The sequence below is a fragment of the Bos grunniens genome, chromosome 27 (assembly GCF_055505025.1).
Source record: "Bos grunniens cultivar Pamir isolate PY7600 chromosome 27, Bosgru_T2T1.0, whole genome shotgun sequence".
In the NCBI taxonomy this organism is placed as follows: Eukaryota; Metazoa; Chordata; class Mammalia; order Artiodactyla; family Bovidae; genus Bos; species Bos grunniens.
Genome location: NC_141191.1, coordinates 21,281,839 through 21,305,257, shown reverse-complemented (window position 1 = coordinate 21,305,257; position 23,419 = coordinate 21,281,839). Strand labels below are relative to the sequence as shown.

The 23,419-nt window shown below is 42.6% G+C and overlaps 1 protein-coding gene across 17 annotated transcripts in view; it reads right to left on the bottom strand.

The window, feature by feature from the left end:
• The window catches only part of MTUS1 (microtubule associated scaffold protein 1), a 188,100-nt gene that overhangs the window by 28,272 nt on the left and 136,409 nt on the right, over positions 1–23,419 (bottom strand). For 13 of the 17 annotated variants that reach the window (XM_086380637.1, XM_086380633.1, XM_086380642.1 and 10 more), the window contains 2 exons: positions 16,774–16,988; positions 5,256–5,322 (listed from right to left, as the gene is read on the bottom strand). In XM_086380637.1, coding sequence (XP_086236763.1) covers positions 5,256–5,322; positions 16,774–16,988 — 282 coding nt within the window. Of the gene's footprint in view, positions 1–5,255; positions 5,323–6,362; positions 6,603–16,773; positions 16,989–23,419 lie in introns of those variants that run through there. The other 4 variants (XR_015156297.1, XR_015156296.1, XR_015156298.1 and 1 more) reach the window with 2 other exon arrangements.

The following is a 23,419-nucleotide window of genomic DNA, read 5'->3' as shown; positions in this document are numbered from 1 at the left end:
CACAGAAAACTAACCAGTCTGATCACATGGACCACAGCCTGTCTAACTCAATGAAACTATGAGCCATGCCCTGTAGTGGTGGAGAGTTCTGACAAAACGTGGTCCACTGGAGAAGGGAATGGCAAACCACTTCAGTATTTCTGCCTTGAGAACCCCATGAACAGTATGAAGAGTACAGTAGGAGATGCAATTCATCTGTTTGAAAGAATTGGGTGAAACACAATTGAAGACAAAATATTTTAGCTGGGACTTTAAAAATAAGTAATGAGAAGGAGGACTCTGGGGACAAAAAATAGAAAGATAGTGGGAAGATAGAAGAGAGCCTTTCAGAGAGGATGATGTGTGCCCAAGAAGCAAAAGGGCTTCCCAGGTGGCGCTTGTGGTAAAGAACCTGCCTCCCAATGCTGGAGATGTGAAGAGACTTGGGTTCAATCCCTGGGTCAGGAAGAACCCTTTGAGAAAGTCAAGATAATCCACTCCAGTATTCCTGCCTGGAGAATCCCTTGTACAGAGGAGCTTGGTGGGCTACAGTCCATAGGGTCTCAGAGTTGGACACGACTGAAATGACTTGGCATGCACGCTAAAAAGCACAAAAGAGGTGTGAATGAGCCTGTGGCTGGGACCCAGGGAGAGAAAAGGAGGTGTGCAGAGGGGAATGAGGGTCAGACATCATGAAGCTGCACCAGATACGTACGGCCAAATCACACATGTTGGCTTTAGTATGTTTGGACTTCATCCCCAAACCCAAATGGGGGTCTACTTATGTTTGCGCAAAGTGTCCGCTAGATGACACACCTGAGACTTATTACAAGTCTAGTCCTGGTAGCATCTGGAGAAGAGAAGCAGGCCTGGAGAGAAGGTGATCTGCTGGGTGACCACTGGGATACTCTGCAGGTGAGAAATTATGGGGCTTAAATCAGGATGGTCAGGACGGGCCAGTCTGAACAACATTTAGAACATAGTTGGGTATCGTGTGGAGGATGGAGGAAGAGGATCATGACCTCAGTTGGTAACTTGGGTGGTAAGTGAATAACAATCCACTGAAGAAGGTGATGAACAGACTGAGGTTTGAACAAGGAGACACTTCAGAGTATTCACAAAGCGAGGGGCTGGGAGTCAGGAAGTCTGATTACACTAGACTGACTTTTCTAAAGGCAGCTCTTCACTGGGAAAAATGTTATCTGCAGCTTGGGAAGGAGAAGACTAGAAAAATAAATCCGAGTCATCACCCTACAGGTTGTAGCTGAAACCATGGGAATGGACAGGAAAACAGCTGACCATAACAGCCTTACAATGACATTATTTAAGGGGTGAATGAAATTAGGCTCTGTCCACTTAGAAGATCCATTGTCATTAAACCTGAGCATATGAAGACCAGGAGGCAAAATGGCAAAGTGTATCCCAAGCACTTGTAATGTATTGGGAAGGGATCCATCACATCTCGTTTTTCCATTTGAAAGTCAAGAGAAAAAAATAGCCTGACCTAAGGGATTTCTACTACTACTCTTTTCTGCAGTATGGGCTTCCCAGGTGGCTGAGTGGGTAAAGAATCTCCTGCAAAGCAGGAGATGCAGGTTCAATCCCTGGAGGAGGGCATGGAAACTCACTCCTGTATTCTTGCCTGCAGAATCCCATGGACAGAGGAGCCTGCAGGGCTGCAGTCCATGGGGTTATATAGGTTAGTCTGCAGTATAGTCTCTGCCCTCATAAAACAGCAAATCGGTTACTACACAGCTGTCAAGTGCACACATCTCACTATTTATTCGGTTGGCCAAAAAGTTCATTCAGATTTTTCCATAACACTTGGTGGTAGTGACTCTGCAACAAGTCACCTCATGCAGTCCTCACAGCCACCCTTAAAAAGGCAGACAAGGTTACTGCTGTTTTACAGAGAAAGAAATCGGGACAGAGGACGTGGGCTATGTCTCCCCTACCCGAGGTCATCCAGCTACCAAAGATCTGAATGTGCAGAGTATGCCCACAGTCTAGCCACTTTATACCACTGCCTGACACGTTAATGCTCAAAATTCTCCAAGCCAGGCTTCAGCAATAAGTGAACCGTGAACTTCCAGATGTTCAAGCTGGTTTTAGAAAAGGCACAGGAACCAGAGATCAAATTGCCAACATCTGCTGGATCATGGAAAAAGCAAGAGAGTTCCAGAAAAACATCTATTTCTGCTTTATTGACTATGCCAAAGCCTTTGACTGTGTGGAGCACAACAAACTGTGGAAAATTCTGAAATAGACGGGAATACCAGACCACCTGACCTGCCTCTTGATAAATCTGTATGCAGGTCAGGAAGCAACAGTTAGAAGTGGACATGGAACAACAGACTGGTTCCAAATAGGAAAAGGAGTACGTCAAGGCTGTATATTGTCACCCTGCTTATTTAACTTATATGCAGAGTACATCATGAGAAACGCTGGGCTGGAAGAAGTACAAGCTGGAATCAAGACTGCTGGGAGAAATATCAATAACCTCAGATATGCAGATGACACCACCCTTATGGCAGAAAGTGAAGAGGAACTAAAGAGCCTCTTTGATGAAAGTGAAAGAGGAGAGTGAAAAAGTTAGCTTAAAGCTCAACATTCAGAAAACTAAGATCATGGCATCCAGTCCCATCACTTCATGGCAAACAGATGGGGAAACAGTGGAAACAGTGTCAGACTTTATTTCTGGGGGCTCCAAAATCACTGCAGATGGTGACTGCAGCCATGAAATTAAAAGACGCTTACTCCTTGGAAGGAAAGTTATGACCAACCTAGACAGCATATTCAAAAGCAGAGACATCACTTTGCCAACAAAGGTCTGTCTAGTCAAGGCTATGGTTTTTCCAGTAGTTGTGTATGGATGTGAGAGTTGGACTGTAAAGAAAGCTGAACACTGAAGAACTGATGCTTTTGAACTGTGGTGTTGGAGAAGACTCTTAAGAGTCCCTTGGACTGCAAGGAGATCCAACCAGGAGATCAGTCCTGAGTGTTCTTTGGAAGGACTGATGCTGAAGCTGAAACTCCAATACTCTGGCCACCTGATGTAAAGAGGTGACTCATTTGAAAAGACCCTGATGTTGGGAAAGATTGAGGGCAGGAGGAGGAGGGGATGACAGAGGATGAGATGGTTGGATGGCATCACCGACTCAAGGACATGGGTTTGGGTAGACTCCAGCGGTTGGTGATGGACACGGAGGCCTGACGTGCTGCGATTCATGGGGTTGCAAAGAGTCAGACACGACTGAGAGACTGAACTGCACTGAACTGACATGTTGAAACTGAGCGGTAAACTTTGCTACGTTAACTTCTTTCTCTTGCAACTCATGCTACCTTCAGTTAAACTGGCAGCCTCAAAAGCAGTCGTCCTGGACTGTTTCATCAGAAGGAAGATTACAGGCTTCTCTCTCCTCCTCTCATGGAAGCAAAGCCCTCCCCCAGACGCTCTGCACTGGTACTTGAGCAGTTCGATCTGACTCACCAGCAGTACTGCCACACTTCCTGAGAGGCCAGCCTTGGGTGACCGGACGATATGGACCGGCCAACCACACCTCCCAACCCTCCAAGAGCAGCAGGAAAGCCACACACGGGCACCGGGTCCTTATCACAGATGGAGAGTGGGTGCCAACAGCCACAGCTACTTCCTGTCGGGCTAAGTGACTAACTGGAGGTGCTGAGTACCTGGGTCCACTGGGATCACGGAATCGTGCCATCCACTGAAAGGTGAAAAGAGGATTCCCCCATTCAAACTGACTGAATGAGAACAGTGTTCCCTTGGTGTGTCTGCCTCGTCTTGTGGGAGGACACTGAAACGTGAACCCCCAGGGAGGCTCCTCTCCACCTCTACTGGGTTAGAGCGAACCCTGAAATGCACACAAAAGGCCTCTTTCCTGATCTGCTGACCCTATATCCATTACATGATTTAAGGCACAGACAAAAGCAAGTTAAGTTGGTCGTCTGGATAATCAAAAGGGCAACAGTCACATTCAGTGACCTGGCAGAGAGCCTCAAGCGTCTCTGGGAGCTGGGTTGTTTCTTATCTGTGGTTTCCTTGAACTGTTTTCCTAGAACTCTCAAGTCTTTGGGGTCCCGAAGTCCCATCTGTCTTACAATTACTCTTCCATAGACAGTCCTCCTTCCTAAGGTCAGGAGAAAATGATGCCCCGGGCTAGGCATCAGGGTAAGCCAGGGGTCTGGCGCTGCTCTGCATCAGGAGGTGAAAAGAGAAGAGGAATGCAGAGCCAAGGCTTCACCCCAAGTTCACCGCTCCTTGCTCCTTGACCGGGTGTGGTGGGAAGGCAGGGTGGGGGCGAACTTAAGTATGTTTAAGTGCCAGCAAATTATATTGACGCTGTTTAAACTCTGATGCTGTCCACAGAAAAAGGAGCCATCTCTCCCGGAACTAGACCGAATGCCGTTTTCATCGCTGGCTGTTGCCTTTGCATTATTTATACACGTACCTACACACACACACACACACACACACACACACACACACGGAAAACCGCAAAGGGCCAGGAATACAGTCTTTCAGTGAAAGATTCCAGCAAAGTCTGAAGTGACTGCCGCCAGCAGACTGTCTAGAGCTGCAGAGGACGGGGCTCGCATGGCAGTCAGCCCACTCCAGCCCTCAGGCTCAGGAAGGAAAGGCAGTACTGCCTCTATCTCATGAACCCAGGACTCTTCCAGAAAAGAACTAGAAGACAGTTCGGCCTGGGGATGGGGGCACCCGGGTGATAGCGAGTACCACAGACCTGAGAGGCACCTGGTGCCCCATGGAACTGGGTCCGATGGGAAGATTAGCCCAGGATGTACCTTCTAACAACATCATGCCCTCTCCTCACAGACCACCCCCAAGGAAGTGTGATACAATTACTGCTATGGGAGAGGAACTGTCTCACCACTCTTTATCATGAGAAATGGTTCAGGAAAAAAAAATAAAATAAACAAAACCTGATGGAATTATTTAACAGGAATTCACACAATTACAATAACCAGTCTGCCCCTCTTCCCAGGAAGAGAAATGGTTTGGTCATCAGAAACTCTGCTCAGCTTAGTCAGATCAGTGCCCGGAATTCTGTGAACTTGAGGTCGAGCTGCCAAGATTCACCAGAAACATGGATAGGAGGAAGTGTTTGCACAGACACCACAGTGAGGGGCTAACGTAGCAAGGGTGCGACTCCAGGCACCATGCAGAGAAGAAAACCAACTTGGCCGATTTCCCCCTCAACCCTGGAACATTAAAGAAAAAAAACAAAAGCTCTTACCTAGCTCTCCCCGGAGGTTGACAAGTTCTTGAGATAGGGTTTTGTTTTGTTTCAGTGCTTCCTCCCGCTGTGGAAAACACACATCAAGTTACTAATGTTTTCAAGAGGGTCCCTTTTCAGTAAAGCACACACACTCGTTATCACCAGGAAAACGAGACTCAAAATTGAGAAGCCAAGATATGAATCATTTAGGCTAAACAGTTTGTGTTGTTAAAAAAACACAGATGTCCCTTAGTTGTTAAGGAAATTCACATTGCAAAAAGTCTGTATTTTCTCAGGTTCTGCACCGAATGGCCCGTTTTAAAAATATTGACTTTGAGCCACGCTTCATTGCCAATCCCAGAACCTTTCTGCTGATGCATACTGTACTTCAGACGTAATGCACTCTCCTCCTCCAAGGGCAATGAAGGCCTCATCAGTGAAAGATAAATATTTAATGTTCTAAACATATGTACTTCGTGCACTTTGTCCTATATTTGCAAATACAAAACTTTCCTTAGGAGGAGGACAGTACTTTACTTCTAAAAGGAAGACACACAAGTCTGTTATAAACCTCTGGTCAAAATAATAATAACAATAACCCTTTAAAGACACAATGAAATTAATTTTACTCTGCTCCACATTATTTTCTAAGGATGATGCTATGTCCGATCGGCTCTCTAAGATGTTAGAGAAACATGTCAAAGAAAACCAGGTTGCTCTTTCAGAATCCAAAAAAATTAAAAAAGCAATGATCAGTCTTGCAAAAAAGAACAATTTTCAAGTTACCAGCAACTCATAGCAAGCACACAGACACACATCCTTGTACGAATACGGCAATGAGATACAGTTTCTTAACAGGCAGACTCCCTCCCACCGGCGCGTTAAGGAAGGAGAAGGCAGAATTCACAGCTCTCTGGAAATGCCCCCGCTGGGACCGCCCAGGACCCAGCTCCTGCCGCCTTGCCGAGGCTAGATGTCCGCGCTGCGGACCGAGATCACGGGACCGGCCTTTGCAGGGGAAGAGTTGCTTGTCATTCAGAGCATTTCCCCCTGCTAAGATCAGACAACCTCTGCCTGCCTTCCTGACATTCTTCCAGAAAACCGCTAGAAACAAATCCGAATTACCCTTGTTGCCGCACATGGAGGATACAGGCACATTTTGCTGCCGGAGCAGCCCATTTTCCAGCTTCAGTCTCCAACTCCCCCCACCCCCCAGCGCCGGCCGAGAAGCGCACAGGTGGCCACGCCACCCACCGGGCCGGTCCGTCTACATTCAAAGCTCCGCCAGGAGGAGCGCCATTGGTCCTTGCCCGGCCTTACTCACGTCCTGCAGGTTGGCGTGTGTGCTTCGGACGCCTCTCCTCCCAGGAGCTGATGCTGCAGCTTCTGCCTTTGGCACCGGCAGCCTGTGATTACTTAAAGCCACAGCCCTTCATTTATGAGAAACCATAGCCAGACCTTAGGCTGATCGATTGCCATTTACTTAAATATCAGCTGGTCCAGTGGAAAGAAAAACCAAGCTCCTCTGCAGTGGATAATGGAGTTATTTTCAGATGTGTGCGCCTTTTTTATTCCCCTCTCTAATTGAGGTCATTAGATGATTATTCTTGCTAATAGAAAAAGGAAATGTGTTCTTCAAAACCTTTGTGCTGAGTTATGAAAGAGGAGACAAATGGCATGTGTTGTGACTTAGAATTTAACGTGACATTGTAAAATGAATGCCTTTTCCCAGAAAAATTAGCTTGAATGCTTACAACATGGTCCACTGGCATTTTAAGAAGTGTGACCTGCTGATTTGAGAGCTGGCGATCAGATCTATTTTATGAATTTTTTTTTTTTTTTTTTTTACTGTGTAGTCGTTTCTCACTAAAAAGGTAGGGAAGTTAACGAAACACTAGCGCTGTTGTGGACATTTAACGGTGACTGGAATTTAAGTACATTTTGGCCTTAATGGTATTCTAAACGCTTGATTTTTAAAATGCAGTATTAGGTTGTTCTGAAAACACAATTCAATGAGTCCAAGGTTTTTTAGTGAACAACAAAGGTCCGTCTAGTCAAGGCTACGGTTTTTCCAGTGGCCATGTATGGATGTGAGAGTTGGACTGTGAAGAAAGCAGAGCATCGAAGAATTGATGCTTTTGAACTGTGGTGTTGGAGAAGACTCTTGAGAGTCCCTTGGACTGCAAGGAGATCCAACCAGTCCATTCTGAAGGAGATCAGCCCTGGGTGTTCTTTGGAAGGAATGATGCTAAAGCTGAAACTCCAGTACTTTGGCTACCTCATGCGAAGAGTTGACTCATTGGAAAAGACTCTGATGCTGGGAGGGATTGGGGGCAGGAGGAAAAGAGGACGACAGAGGATGAGATGTCTGGATGGCATCACCGACTCAATGGATGTGAGTTTGAGTGAACTCCAGGAGTTGGTGATGGACAGGGAGGCCTGGCGTGCTGCGATTCATGGGGTTGCAAAGAGTCGGACACGACTGAGCTACTGAACTGAACTGAACTGAACTGAATGAGATTCCTGATGTAGAAATCAAAGTTTGAGGGAAATCAAGCTGGATGAAATGGGGAGATGAATAAAAATATCTATACTACAAAATTAAGTTGGTATAAAATTTCCAGGGATAATTTTGTGAAAATTTTCACATCCTATCACAAGTATCTACCAGGCAATCTTTTTGCTTATTAAAGGGGCCTTGGGGGCAAGTAGTTGAAATCCAAGGTTGGTTGGATCGCTGATGTGGAACCTGTGAGTACTGAGGACCAGCTGTACTACATCATTTTATATGAGGGACCTGGGTGTCCATGGATTCTGGCATCTGTTGTTGGGGTGTGCACGGGGGGAGGACTGTCCGGGAACCAACCTTGCAGATACCAAGGGTTGACTGTACCCATATGGACATTCCCCCAACTCTACTGCACTCAACCTGCCTCAATGCCCAGAAGCTGGGATCTCCCTGGTGGTCCAGTGGTTTAAGACTTTGCTTTCCAACGTAGGGGGTACACGTTCAATCCCTGGTTGGGAAGCTAAGATCCCACATGCTTCTCAGCCAAAACACCAAAACATAAAACAGAAACAATATTGTAATACATTCAATAAAAACTTTAAAAATAGTCCACATTAAGAAAACAATGCCCAGAAGTCATCAGTATCTTCCAACCTCTGGCAATCCCAGTGATAATAACAGAACAATTCATGAAGTCATTTTAGACTCTTCTTTAATGGGCTGTACCAAAGTCAGTCCGTTCTTTCTTCTGAATGTGTCTTGAATCCATTGCATTTTCTATTAATACTGCCTCCATTCTAATCCTGATCCTTGCCAACCCCATCCTGAACTATGGAAAGCCTTCCTCCACACTGTTTTGCAGAGGATTAGTAGATTTTCATCCCATATTCTTGGTGCATATAAGTATCCTTGCTCAATGAGAGCCCTCCATTGAGTGTATAAAGAATAAACTTCCAGAGGCAGCTCACTCTCTGAGCCTGCCCATGTGTCTCTCCAAATGTACTCTTTTCCTAGTAAACACTTCAGTTGTTTCACTAAAAAAAAAAAAAAAAAAAAATCCATGAACCTCAAATCACCCAGCTCCTGTTTAGACGACCCACTCTGCTTCTGAGCCGGGCTTGCCATGTACATCCCATCTCTACAAGCTGGAATGCCTGGTCTTCTGTAATTGACCCATCTTATAAGCCTTCAGGGAATACTAACAGTCAATCATAGATACCACTGCCTTCCCCCACATGCCTAGACAGGACATTTATCCTTCTGAATCGGTTGGCAAGTTATTACTCAGTACCAATTAATGAAGTACCATTCCAGATGCTGGGGAAAATAAAGAAAAATGTTGAAGACATGGGAACAATGTCTGAAAAAAGCTTGGGGGCTATGTAGAGCTAAAACATCCAGGCCCCATAATTCAAGGCTGCTGCTGTTGCTAAGTCGCTTCAGTCGTGTCTGACTCTGTGTGACCCCATAGACGGAAGCCCACTAGGCTCCCCCGTCCCTGGGATTCTCCAGGCAAGAACACTGGAGTGGGTTGCCATTTCCTTCTCCAATGCATGAAAGCGAAAAGTGAAAATGAAGTCGCTCAGTCCTGCCCGACTCTTAGCGACCCCATGGACTGCAGCCTACCAGGCTCCTCCGTCCATGGGATTTTCCAGGCAAGAGTACTGGAATGGGCTGCCATTGCCTTCTCCGTAATTCAAGGCAGATGACCTCATACGAGGGACCACGGTACTGGATAATGGAAAAACAAAGGGCTTTTGATCCTACATGAGACGCCGACCACAGTGCCCATATCATGATAAGCATATGTTCAGTGTTCGTTTCTGTCTGACTCTCCTGGGAGCTTGCCCTTTAAGACATTTACCCTTTGTAGATGACAAAATGCATTTTGTCACTTAGATATTGATTGCCTGTTTCTTTTTGTTTAGCTGCTCATATATCAGTGTTTCTGTCTTAGACCTTTATGGTCCAGATAACAAGATTATTTAATTGTCTTTGTATTGTAATATGCAGAATTTCACACAATGTGGTGGGAGGGTGGAGAGGGAGGTGGGAATCTGGTTGGAAAAAAATGCTTTTATGCTCATGCATTACAGATATGAAGTGCTCCAAGCGGGGAGGGGGAATGAACTCACCATAATTTAATTAGGATTCCCCGGGACACAGGCACTTAGTCTCTGGCTGTCGTCCCATTGGTGAGCCTCAATGTGCTAGCTTGGGAGCAGTCAACAGCACAAGGGACTTTGCAGCAAAGAGCCAGGTCTGATGGCTCAGACGTAGGCTCTCTGTGACCTCCTCCATCCCCACTACTACACAATGAATTGTGTCCACTTTTCTGGGTCTCAGACATTTTTACTTTTAGAGCGCTAGTGTCATTCAAAATTCATCTTTGTTTAGGTGCCACTTTGGGTTAGATTCCACTTTCAAAAATATCGGAGGCACACCGCATACTGGTTAGATGTTTGGGGGCAGGCGGCGGGGTGTACCTGGAAACTTTTATGGAGAAATTGGGATTACTGCCATCAACACTGTCCTTCACTTGGCCAGTATGCACAGAACGCTTAACAGCTATGCAAGGATAAACCAAGAATCAGAACAAACTAAAACTAACAACAGTGTGTCCTTTGAGAAACAGAAAGTGTGGTATTGGCTACCAGGTTCATGAGACAAGCATTAGAACTTCTACTCTGTGATGAATGATTGTTGTAGTTGTTTAGTTGCTAAGTTGTGTCTGACTCTGCGACCACATGGACTGAGGCCCACCAGGCTCCGTGTCCATGGGGTTTTCCAGGCAAGAATACTGGAGGGGGTTGCCATGCCCTCCTCCAGGGGAAATGATGATGATATCTAATGAATGATGCCTATTACCAAAGTGGTAAAGTCATAGTCATTAAATAGTCTTGCAACAGATGGATAAGTGATAGTTCTAGGATTCCAACCACTTTTACATATAATTTAATGCTCCGAAACTATTTAGAAAAACTTAGCAATGACAAGATAAATATGTATATGCAGATCTCTATCTATCTATATAACAATCACTTCTATAATGGGTATAAGAGAACCAAAGGGTTAAGTAAAAATTTTGGGGAAAAAAATGCTTAACTTCCCCCTTTGTTGTATCTTTCCTTCCCAACGATATTTTTAACAGTGCCCTGTACACATTAGGCAATCAGTAAATATTTGCTGATTGATTATAAAGAGCTAGAAAAGAGCAAAGAACATTTGTGTAAAGACTTTATAAGTTCACCTTACATCTGGGATTCCACCCTCTTCATTTCCCTCTTTGTTCATTCAGATACACATGCCTGCCTGCTAAGCCCCTTCAGCTGTGTTCCACTCTGTGTGACCCTATGGACTGTAGCCTGCCAGGTTCCTCTGTCCATGGGACTCTCCAGGCAGAAACAGTGAAGTGGGTTGCTATTTCCTCCTCCAGGGGATCTTCCTGACCCAGGGATCAAACTTGTGTCTCCTGCATTGGCAGGCGGGTTCTTTACCACTAGCACCACTGTGTCTATTATGCATGAGGCACTGCCATGGCAGCTGGGTGGTTTCCTAAGAAAGCAGCAGACCCAGATCCTGCTCTCAGTGAGCTTCCTATCTTAAAAAGTAAAAACAGCTGCAAAATGGTGATACAAACAGCCGACTCATTGGAAAAGACTCACGCTGGGAATGATTGAAGGTAAAGGAAGAGGGCGGCAGAGGCTGAGATGGTTGGACTGTATCACTGAGTCAACGGACATGAACTTGGGTGAACTCCAGGCGATAGTGAGGGAGAGGGAGGCCTGGTGTGCTGCAGTCCAGGAGGTCGCAAAGAGTCAAGACATGACTGTGACTGAACAACAACAGCAGCAAGTAGAGTGTGCCAGGGAAATGTACGTGCTCCTAGAGTCCAGAGAGTAGATAAAACAGAGCTATGGTGCTCTGTGATGACCTAGAGGGGTGGGATGAGGGGCTCAAGAGGAAGGGCATGTATGTATACATATGGCTGATTCACAGTGTAGAGCACAAACTAACACAACATTGGAAAGCAATTATAGTTCAATTGAAAAAACTTTTTAATTAAAAAACAAATAACAACAACAACAACAACAAAAACAGAACTAGAAGGACCAGGAAGTCTTCATAAAAGAGTGTCTTTGAGCTGAATTTTAAGAAATTCAATGGCGTCACAAGGCATTAGACCTTAAAAAATTGGAGGTAAGATGAAATTCACAGACAGCACAGGGAGCCATGAAGCTCAGAGTCCGCCCTGCTGTGGATGAAAGCATCTCTCAGGGTGCCTGACCCAGTGAAATGTTTTCTCTGGTACTGGACCTAGTCCTTCTGCAGCTGAGCAACTGACAGAATGTTTGGCTTGCGTTTAGGGGCCAAGTCATGTGGGAGGAAAGTATCTTCGAATGCTAGGACCACATGGAGCGCGGCAGGGGCGTGCCACGTGGGGCACAGAGGGACCGAGGACACCGGTGAAGGGAGACTCCTGTCGCCCACCTCACAGGCACTCCTGTGCCTTTGCTCACCAGGGCGCAGAAAGCAGGACGGCTTCATTCATTGAATTTGCATTTTTAACTTTGCAATTTGTATAACAAATCCATGTAAAGTAAATCCAGGTAGCAATGGGCTGCTACTACAAGAAAGATCTGAACACATAGGTACTGGGGAGAAGGGTGGTAACCCACTAAAGATATTAAACAAAGGATGAAAAAGGGAGGAAGTTTGTAGAGGATTTGAACAAGGCTTTGTCTCTCTCTCTCTTTAAAAAAAAAAAAAAAAAAAACACCTACTTATTTGTTTGGCTGTGCTGGGTCTTAGTTGAGGCACACAGGATCTAGTTCCCTGACCATTTGCATCAGGTGGCCAAAGTACTGGAACTTCAGCTTCAGTATACCAGTCCCCCTGCATCGGTAGCTCAGAGTCTTAGCCACAGGACCACCAGGGAATTCCAAATAGGGGATTCTGAGTTCACAGTGACCTAGTCTTTGGTTCAAGTCCTGGTCCTCCTCTTATGAGCTATCTGATGATAGTCAAGTTACTTAACAGTTCTATGGCTCAATTTTCTTATTTATAATCTCCAACTTGTGTTTTTGGAGAGGATCTTATTAATAAGTGAGAATGTCTGGTTCTTAGTAAATACTCAACACATGTTAAACCCTTCCTGTTTCTCCTCTACCTTCCTGATTATATAGCTGGAGCACACAGGCAGTGAGGGGAGGACCGAAATGGGCAGCTTCTGCCAAATTATAGAGAGAATTTTATATTCCCTGTTACATACTGGAGTCATTCAAAAGAAGTATGTGAGCCATGGAGGTAGTTTTAATTTCCTAGTAGCCACATTTTTTAAGTTTAAAAGTTAAACTAATTTGACAATATATTTTATTTAACTCAGTATATCCAAATTATCAATTCAACATACAGTCAATAGAAAAATTATTAGTGAGATATTTCATATGGTCTTCAAAACCCAGGTGTATTTTACACTGACTGGATATCTCAATTCAGCCAGGCTACACTTCAAATCAAACAAGACCAAACCAGTCAATCCTAAAAGAAATCACCCCTGAGTATTCATTGGAAGGACTGACGCTGAAGCTGAAGCTCCATACTTTGGCCACCTGATGCAAAGAGCTGACTCTTTGGAAAAGACCCTGATGCTGGGAAAAGATTGAGGGGAAGAGGAGAAGGGGGCAGCAGAGGATGAGATAGTTAGATAGCATCACTGACTCAATGGACATGAATTTGAGCAAACTCCGGGAGATAGTGGAGGACAAAGGGGCCTGGCGTGGTGCAGTCAGTCCATGGGATTGCAAAGAGTCAGACATGATTTAGCAACTGAACAACAATAACATGCTTCGGATGCTCAATGGTATCTTCAAGCTAGTGGTTACCATATTGGGCAGATCAGCCATATAGATGATGGAGAGGCACTGAAGGAGTGCTTTGGAAAAATCAATCTACTAGCATTGCTTGAGATGGATTATAGGGGAAAGAGTGCAAGCCTGAAGACTGGTTAACAAGTTATTATCGTAATCTAGCAGATAGTTTATCCAGGGCTTGAACAAGGTTGGCATCGGTAGAAATGGAAAAGAGAGGATGAAGGAAGGGGAGAAATACAGCGGGATGAGAACTAACTCATCAGACTTGATTGCTTTCATGTGGAAGACAAGGGAACCAGAAGAGTGGAACGTGGGGTTGTTAGGCTGGATATAGTAAAGTAAATAACTGGCTTATCTCTACATAGACAAATTGTTCCCTACATTTAATAATTATGTACTTTCCAATTTAGTTTACTTGGTTATATAAACCAACTCTCAAATTCCTTTCTTACATAATAAAGAAAAACAAAAGTACTGAAAATAGATGAGTTTTAACTCAAAATCATGTGGTACTGTTAAGTCAAGATTCTAATAACAATAACAGATTTCCATTAGATGAAATAGAATTTAACCTATACATTTTACACGTTTTGTCTAATAGCATAAAATATTGAGCGGTAAAGTAAAAAGTGCATAGAACCAGAAATCAGAATTCATGCTCTCCCATCACTGGTTGCAATGTATACAAATTTTGAACAGTTTATTCAGTTCTTAGAACTGTTTCTTCTCCCACTAAGAGAAAACTATCATATGTCTTGATTATACCACAGTGGTTTTATCAGCATGATAAGAAATACGTGAAGTACTATAGTAGCTAAATGCCATGGGTACCACAGAAGGGAAACAATAGGATTTTTCTTCTGGTGTGTGCCTATTACTGACTTGCTAAGTTGCCTTGAGAAAGAATTTAGCTCTGTTCCCAAATCTTATAATAATGACTAAAATATCTACTCTTTTGAGCTCACAGGAAGACAAGTGATAGAGAGACATACAGAATATAAGCCTAAGCTGTTTTTTTAAAAGAGTATTTATGAAATACCTGAAAGCATTGTTTTAAATTTTTTAAAGGACACTTAGAAATTAAACACACAGATATGTTCTCAGTGTCTAATCATTCCATATTTACCACAAAGGCAATTTCCCATCTTAATTACTCATATTACATTTTAGTGGGTCCATATACATTATTCTACTTGTGTAACATTTTATTGTTCAAATCAGTGGCATAATGTTCCTGAAGGACAACTCTAATGGGATAAATTTGTGCAAATAAATATTTAGACACACACCAAAAACCAGAAAAATACTGTATGCAACTATAATTTAAAACTAGATAAATGTCTACATCTCCATCTCAAAAAAAGATGTGTACGTATACACACACACACACACACATAGAGTATATGTAGAGAGATATATCTATAAATATATATGTGTGTGTGTGTGTGTGTGTGTGTGTATAGGCTACACTGTGGGATCTTAGTTCCCCGACGAGGGATCGAACCCATGCCCCCTGCATTGGAAGCAGTGTCTTAACCACTGGACCACCATGCAAGTCCCTCAAAAAAATTTTTAAAAAAAGAGAGAGAGAGATTTGAACAAAGCTGTAAAATGTTCACAAAATACTGATCTAAACTGTCTACTAGCCTGGAAGCTTGTCAAAGGCACAGAACAAGTCTCATTCACCTCTGCCTCCCCTGCCCCAGACAGGCGATCACATCAGAGTAGCCTAAGAATAAGTGCCGGTTTGTTGGATTGAACTGAACTACAGAACAGGCAAACTAGCCAGGTTTCCTCCTGAGATGTCATGTATCTTTGTCTTTAAAACAGTGATTTAAAAATACCTAGAGAGCTCAAGTTACATTCTCATCCCCGTATTTCCCCTTAAATAATTAACTTTCTGTTGCTATGCCAGTAGCGTATGTTCATAGAAACTTGGTTTTCTCGATGAATTTTAACTAGTTCCTGAACTGACATCCTCGTATCAGGGGAAGAGTCAGTAAGCAAAGAAAATCTGTTTCATGTTTGTTGTACCACACACTATCTTAGGAATGGATGAAAATTCTGAAGAATCCTTGGACCAACCCTGAGAGTTATCTCAAAAATTTGACCCGTAATCATTCTCATTTTCAAACTATTAAGCTCACTGCGTGATATGGAAAGCTACACATAGTTCGATAAAACATGAAGTGAAAAAAAAAGTTAATGCTGTGAAACAAAAGTCCTATTGTATGGCAAGACAAGTTTGAACATAAAATGTTCTTGGTCCTTTGGCCTTCTCTCTCCCTCCACTGTGTATTCGTATCTGCGTTATGCATCGGCCAGACCTCCCCCATCAGCAGAAATACCTGCTCAGCCGTTATAAAGAGCACCATTCTAGCGTCAGCAAGACAACTCCTCAAAGATAACATTCCCTGAGAGCCTGTGAGGGCTCACACGACCTGCCACTTTGTTCTTGCAGACCTGGATTGTGTGAACTGTCAAGGATGTCTCAAAAAAAATGCACACGATTTGCAAGGTGTGGAACAGTTCTCAGACCTTTCCGAGAAGCTCTTCCCAGGTTAAAATCCTCAGTTTGGCTCAAGTACAATGTTCTGTTTCTTTCTTAGATTGGCTGATGAATTTTTTTATCATCAGTGCTAATATAGTCTAGAGGTTATAGTAGTTGAACAGGCAATTATATTTCCATTGTTGTGGGGCTAAGAGACTCCAGAGGAGAAAGAGAAGAGCTCAGAAATGTTTCAAGCCCAGATTTCTAGAAATCTAGACTCTACAGTGACTCTAGGTATCAGGTGAGTTGGCAAAAGCATAAGTGGCTACATACTAAGTTGCTTCAGTCGTGTCCAACTCTTTGCGACCCCGGGGACTGCAGCCCACCAGGCTCCTCTGTCCATGGGATTCTCCAGGCAAGAATACCGGAGTGGGTTGCCATGCCCTTCTCCAGGGGGTCTTCCTGGAGAAGGATTGAACCCCAGTCTCTTTATGTCTCCTGCAAATAGGCAGGTTCTTCACCAGCGCCACCTGGGAAGCCCCAATCTTACTGATCACTCACTTAAAGATATTCCCAAGACAGGAGCATGGGCATTGCACATCCTGTCCACCCTCCCCGCCCCCGCCTTAGTGAGAAGGCTGTTCAGAGGGTCTGTGTCCTTACCTCAGACAGCAGGTGCTGAGCCACAACTGTTAATGCCTCAAACTTGGTGTTGCCCAGGGAAAGAAGCTGCTTGAGCTGCAGGATAATTCCACTTTGCTTCGTACATTTGCTCTTATACTGAGCCAACTCAAGTGCTTTTTCAGAGGACAGCACATCTGGGGACGTCTGGGTCTGGATGCACAGACTTCGGGGACTCTTCTGTCTGCCCTTTTCAACTGCAAAAGGAACGGATATAGGTAGGAAAACACGTGACCTTCATTTTCCTAACCAACACCATCTGGGTTCCCTAAACACTACAGCAGCCACAGAAGAGCGCTTCAGTTGTGTTTGTAAAGAAAAGCATATGGATGAGAATGGGGATTAATCGGATATCTGTATGTCTGGAACTAGAACCACAGATGGCGGCTTTAGTTCTGACTTAAAAGGATGTATACGCAGCAGAGAATGAGGGGTATAAAGCAGATGGACTGATCAATCCAGAAACATGGAAACTGTGTGAAAAATAATGCTGACTTCATGGTTTCTAACTTTCCAGGTAAAGTGGTACAGAAATCTGCTGTGACAAGTACCCTGACTGGAGGCTCTGATTCAGGCTGGCTGAACACACACACACACACACACACACACACACACACACACACACACACACACGACTGAACTGTTAATGCCTTTCCCTCTTCCTATATGTTTCCTATCAACTTCCTCTCCTTTCCCTGCTGATGGCCTGGTGCGTTCCCAAGATTTATACTGTACATGAGTCATTTCCTAATCCCTGATAAATCACCACATATACAGTGAAAATCTACTCACATTTAACCCCTGGTCTTTAAATTCACTGCCAAGTGTACTATACTTAGAAAAAAGAATTTTTTTTTTCTTTATTTTGAACTGTAGTTGATTTAAAATGTGTGTTAGTTTCAGGTGTACAGCAAAATGATTCATTGAGAGCTTCATACGCTTCATAAAATACTTTTATCTATTTTTATTTTGGGCTATGTTGGGTCTTTGTTGTGCTGCGCAGGCTTCTCATGCGGTGGCTTCTTCTGTGGCAGAGCACCGGCAGAGCACAGGCTCAGTAGTTGTGACGCACTGGCTTAGTTGCTGCGTGGCATGTGGGATCTTTCCGGACCAGGGATCGAACCTGCGTCTCCTTCACTGGCCAGGCGGACTCTTTACCACTCAGCCACCAGGGAAGCCCTGAGTATAATACTCTTGACTATACTATTCTGTTTTCTATCAAACACAAGCTTTGTGGTTTCTTTTTCCCCTTCAAGCAGTAATATGGTTTAAAAAAAAATTTTTTTTAAGACGCACATGCTAATACTCCAAATCCATCTAAGATGCTAAGTGACTGCTCACTTTCTGTCGTAGGGCCCTGGGAATCTATTTTATACAGAAAAACTGTTCCATCTTGGAACCATTCCAAATGTCTCGGCCACTTTAAACATCAAACAGAATTGGAAAAAGATGAAAGCAACCTGCTTAACTTCTTAAAATGAGTAGTCTAAATAATCAGATGTAAATCTGAAAAAATAAAGTCATAAGAAACTAAAAAAAATAAATACTTCTTTATTCTCACAGGCATTCCCTACAGTGTCTACATTCTGTGGTGACAAACCTGAGACCATTTTATAGATGGTAACTACTTTCTCTAATTTTTTAGAAGGAAGAAAACAGTGATTTCTAGAAGGAAAATAAAGAAACCTCAGTATTCATGTCCCAAAAACCAGTGGGAAAATACATTTAATATTCTTTAAGTTAAACAAACAAACAGGAAAAGGGCTCTCCTTTTCTATGGTAGCTTTCCATGGTTAAACAACTCGTATTTGTATTAATACTCGATAATTCTCACTTCTAAAATGACTAAAATATTGTGTCTAAAAATACTTAGACTTCCCAGGTGGTCTACTAGCTAAGACTCCAGGTTCCCAATGCGGGGGACCCAGGTTCCATCCCTGGGCAGAACCTTCAATTTACAAATCTAAGATCCCACAGGCTGCAACTGAGACCCAGTGCAGCCAGTTTTTTGGTTTTTTTTTTTTTTTACAATCATTATTTCTGTATTTATTTACTTATTTTTTAAGATAAAACATTTCAAATATAAGAAAAGTACACATAAAATAAGCAATTTTATCTATAATTGAGATGAAATATATGTTCAAATTTTGCTGTATTTGTTTCAGATTTTTTTTCCAGATTTTTTTTTCCCCCACTGTTTTTGTTTTTTTTCTCTGTGGGAGAAGGCAAGGATGGGACGATTTGAGAGGATGGCATTGAAACATGTATATTATCATATGTGAAACAGATCGCCAGTCCAGGTTCGATGCATGATACAGGGTGCTTGGGGCTGGTGCACTGGGATGACCCAGAGGGATGGGATGGGGAGGGAGTTGGGAGGGGGTTCAGGATGCGGAACACATGTACACCCATGGCGGATTCATGTCAATGTATGGCAAAACCACTACAATACTGTAAAGTAATTAGCCTCCAATTAAAATTAAAAAAACCAAAAAAACAGACAGTTAATAAATCTCAGTGGCCCTCCATAGCAAAGCGAAGTTCAAGGATATGAAGGGCCTAAGCTGGGCGTAGGCAGCGTCTATAGGGCAGACTCCAAGACAAGAACCTAGGCTTCTGTTCCCACCCATTTGGAAAGTGGAGATGGGGTGGGGATGTAATATTGTTACATAACTAAATACAAACATTTACACAGGAATCTTAACATGCTACTTAATTCACCCAAGCCCATTATCTGCTAACTTCTTTTCAATAAACCTATATACTGGTAAATACCTACCTTTTATATCCTGTTTTATACACTTTTATACAAACAAACAGAAGAGCAAAAAACTTCTTTTAATCCTTGACCATCCAGAACTTCCACTGTGACATATGTAGATATAGGTTCACTTTCCTGACTGATATCATAGCTTATGTCTTCCTAGTACTTACTGAAATATGTATTCATTTATCATTTACTGCTCTGAAGTTACCATTTCTTAAATCCTTAACATTTCATTCTGTTTCTAGGATTTTTATGCTAATCAATTTTATTATGTAATACAATATCAGTTTTTAAACCATTAAGTTATAATTATTTATAAAATCAAGAAATGAAGCTTTTATATTAACATTTTTGGAGAAAACATTAAGTTGCTTGCCTACTTAGTTTTTAGGGGGAATTTTAGTATTAACAAGTCATGTGCTAATAAGTTATTTCTAAGGAAAAATATGAAATATAAATTAATTTATTAAGCAGTTTTTTATACTCAGGATGAAAATATAGGTACTCTTTTTGTAGCACCAAAATTTTTGTTCTTCAAATTATCTCTTACGCCAAAGTTGGGCAGCAGCTAAATATTAATATTTATGTTTGGCTCCTTGAGAAACTAAACATTTTTAACTGGATTATCAAGACTTTCAATTTACAACTCTACAGAAATTATTTTCTTAGTATCATTGTTTCGCTAAATTCCTTGTTATATGTATATACTTTCTTTTATATTTATCTGTTTTTCTCATTGAATGGTTAATTCCATTTCTAACACTATTTCAAACATAGGGAGATTGACTTTTCTTTTCTTGGTTCAAAGAGATTAACTTTAGTGTTTCTCAATGGACATAGATTTTGAAATACTATATTTACATTGTGTTAAGCATTTGTCAATATTTTGAAAAAGTTGAGAGTTGAATATTGAAAGAGTTGAATTAAGCTTCTGAAGCCATTACAATATTTTTTGTATTTTACCTTGCTAAATTTTGTTAAAGGCTTCAAATTCCCAAGACAAATTTTTTTTTACCATCTGAAATCTAATTTGACATTTTCCCCCATATAACTGACATATAACATTAGTTTCAGGTGTACAACATGGTTCACCATATATATCTCAATATATTTCTATATATTGCAAAACGATCACCACAATAAATCTAGTTAACATCTGTCACCATACATAAAACTTCTTGTGATGAGAATTTTTAAGATACACTCTCTTAGCAACTTGTAAAAAAGCAATACAGTGTTTTCAATTTTAGTCTCCATTCTGTACATCTCCACGACATACTTATTTTGAACTCCAAGTTTGTACTTTTGACCCCCTTTCCCCAGGCCCAACCAACACTTATTAATAGTTTGTTTTTTTGTTCCCCCAGATCTGGCCATGCAACCGTGTAAGCCACTCCTGAGTTTGCTGCTGAATTCAGACGGCTTAGATCCACAAGTGAGTTGGCATCTATACATTTCCTTTATTATATTTCAGTTGCTTTAGCTTTTGGTAACAAAATGACATTTGTTATGAAAAAGAACATACATAATATATATAACTCAGTCACTTTGCTGTACAGCAGAAATGAACACACACACAATATGGCATTTGTGCTTATGAAAATCCTATTTGTCGCATTTTGGAACTGTTAAGTTGTGTCAAGGCATAACTGTTTTTTGAAATTTTAGAAAATTCTCTAGGACTTGATACTATATTTGAAACACTGCTAAAATCACTGTGAATGAACTTATGTAGTTTTTACTGAGGTACACCCTGGAAAAGATCCTGATGCTGGGAAAGATTGAGGGCAGGAGGAGACAGGGGTGACATAGGACGAGGTGGTTGGATGGCATCAGCAACTCAATGGACATGAGTTTGCACAAACTCCAAGAGACAGCGAAAGGCAGGGAAGCCTGGAAGCCTTAGCGACTGAACAACAACCCTGGAAAACATCAACTGTCCAAGTGTGATTGCATTCCAATCATGCAACTCTCTGGTTCTTGGTGCTTTCTCAATTGTGCTTTGCCTGGTTCCTGCTTCACCTTCAGCTGCAGTTCAGGGTCAGGGTGCTAGCTCCACCTGACGAGAGAATTGGGGTGGGGGCAGGTAAGCCACCACCTCAGGAAAACTCTAAGTCTCCAGGTACCAGCTTCTTTTTCTCTCAGGCTTTCTTAGTGGCTGTAGAACTGGAATTTCAAAGTAGGAAACCTCGCATACCAACAACGGTTCCTAAAGGTCCAGCCATGAAAACCCCCAAACGCCACACCTAGAATTCAAACCCCACTCTGCCTCAGAAAGTGATAGAAATCACTGGAAATTATCATGGACATCATGATGCAGTTTTCAATGCTACCATGGAGAATCTCGTTCAGACATTTAAAATGACTCTGATGATGTCTGCCTGCATAGTGTCATACCCCAGATGGAGGTTTAAGAATATAAAACCTGCTGATACGGCTTCTCTAACACATCCTAGCACAAACTGTTGGAGTCACAGCTAGTAGGGAAGAATATATTCTCTTATGAATCCTACATGGGGTTAAAATGACACCTAATAAGGGGTCTCAGACAGTAAAGCATCTGCCTACAATGCAGGAGACCCGGGTTCAATCCCTGGGTTGGGAAGATCTCCTGGAGAAGGAAATGGCAACCCAGTCCAGTATTCTTGCCTGGAAAATCCCATAGACAGAGAAGCCTGGTAGGCTACAGTCGATGGGATTGCAAAAAAAAGAGTCGGAAACGACTGAGCAACTTCACTTCACTTCACTTCAGTGCAAACTTGCTTGCAGAGAAAAGATAAAAAAAAAAAAAACAAAACAGCCCAAATGTCCATAAGGAGTGAAGTGAAGTGAAAGTCACTCAGTTGTGTCTGACTCTTTGTGACCCCATGCACTATATAGTCCATGGATTTCTCCAGGCCAGAATACTGGAGTGGGTGGCCGCTCCTTCTCCAGGGGATCTTCCCTACCCAGGGATTGAACTCTGGTCTCCCACAATGCAGGTAGATTCTTTACCAGCTGAGCCACCAAAGAAGCCCAAATGAAGCAGAAGCTGCCATGCTGCGCTGTGCTTAGTTGCTCAGTCGTGTCCGACTCTTTGTGACCCCATGGACTGTAGCCCGTCAGATGCCTCTGTCCAAGGGATTCTCCAGGCAAGAATTCTGGAGTTGGTAGCCATGTCTTCCTTCAGGGGATCTTCCCAACCTAGGGATCAAACTTAGGTCTTCTACATTGCAGGTGGACTCTTTACTATCTGAGCCACTAGGGAAGCCCGTCCATAAGTAGAGGTGTGCTTAAATAAATGTACATTTATTTAACGGTACATTTATACAATGGAACATCACAGCTGTAACACACAAATAGAAAGCTCTCTGTGTTAAATGAAAAAAACACGGTCAAGAGCAATGTAGATGATGTGTCTCATTGTATCAAGAGGTATGTACTTTTTTGCTTATAAATTCATAACAAAGCTTTCATATAATATATATGAAAGTACCAACGGTGTTTACCTTTTCAGAGAAGACAACAGGAACCAGATCGATATAAAGGTGTTCTAGTGCACTTTTAAATACTTTTAAAACACAAGGCAAATGCATTGCAGGCTTCCCTAATAGCACAGTGGTAAAGAATCTGCCAAAGAATGTTCAAAGTACCACATGATTGCACTCATCTCACACACCAGCAAAGTAATGCTCAAAATTCTCCAAGCCAGACTTCAATAGTACATGAACCGTGAACTTCCAGATGTTCAAACTGGATTTTAAAAAGGAAGAGGAACCAGAGATCAAATTGCCAACATCTGCTGGATCGTTGAAAAAGCAAGAGAGTTCCAGAAAAAACATCTACTTCTGCTTTATTGATTATGCCAAAGCCTTTGACTGT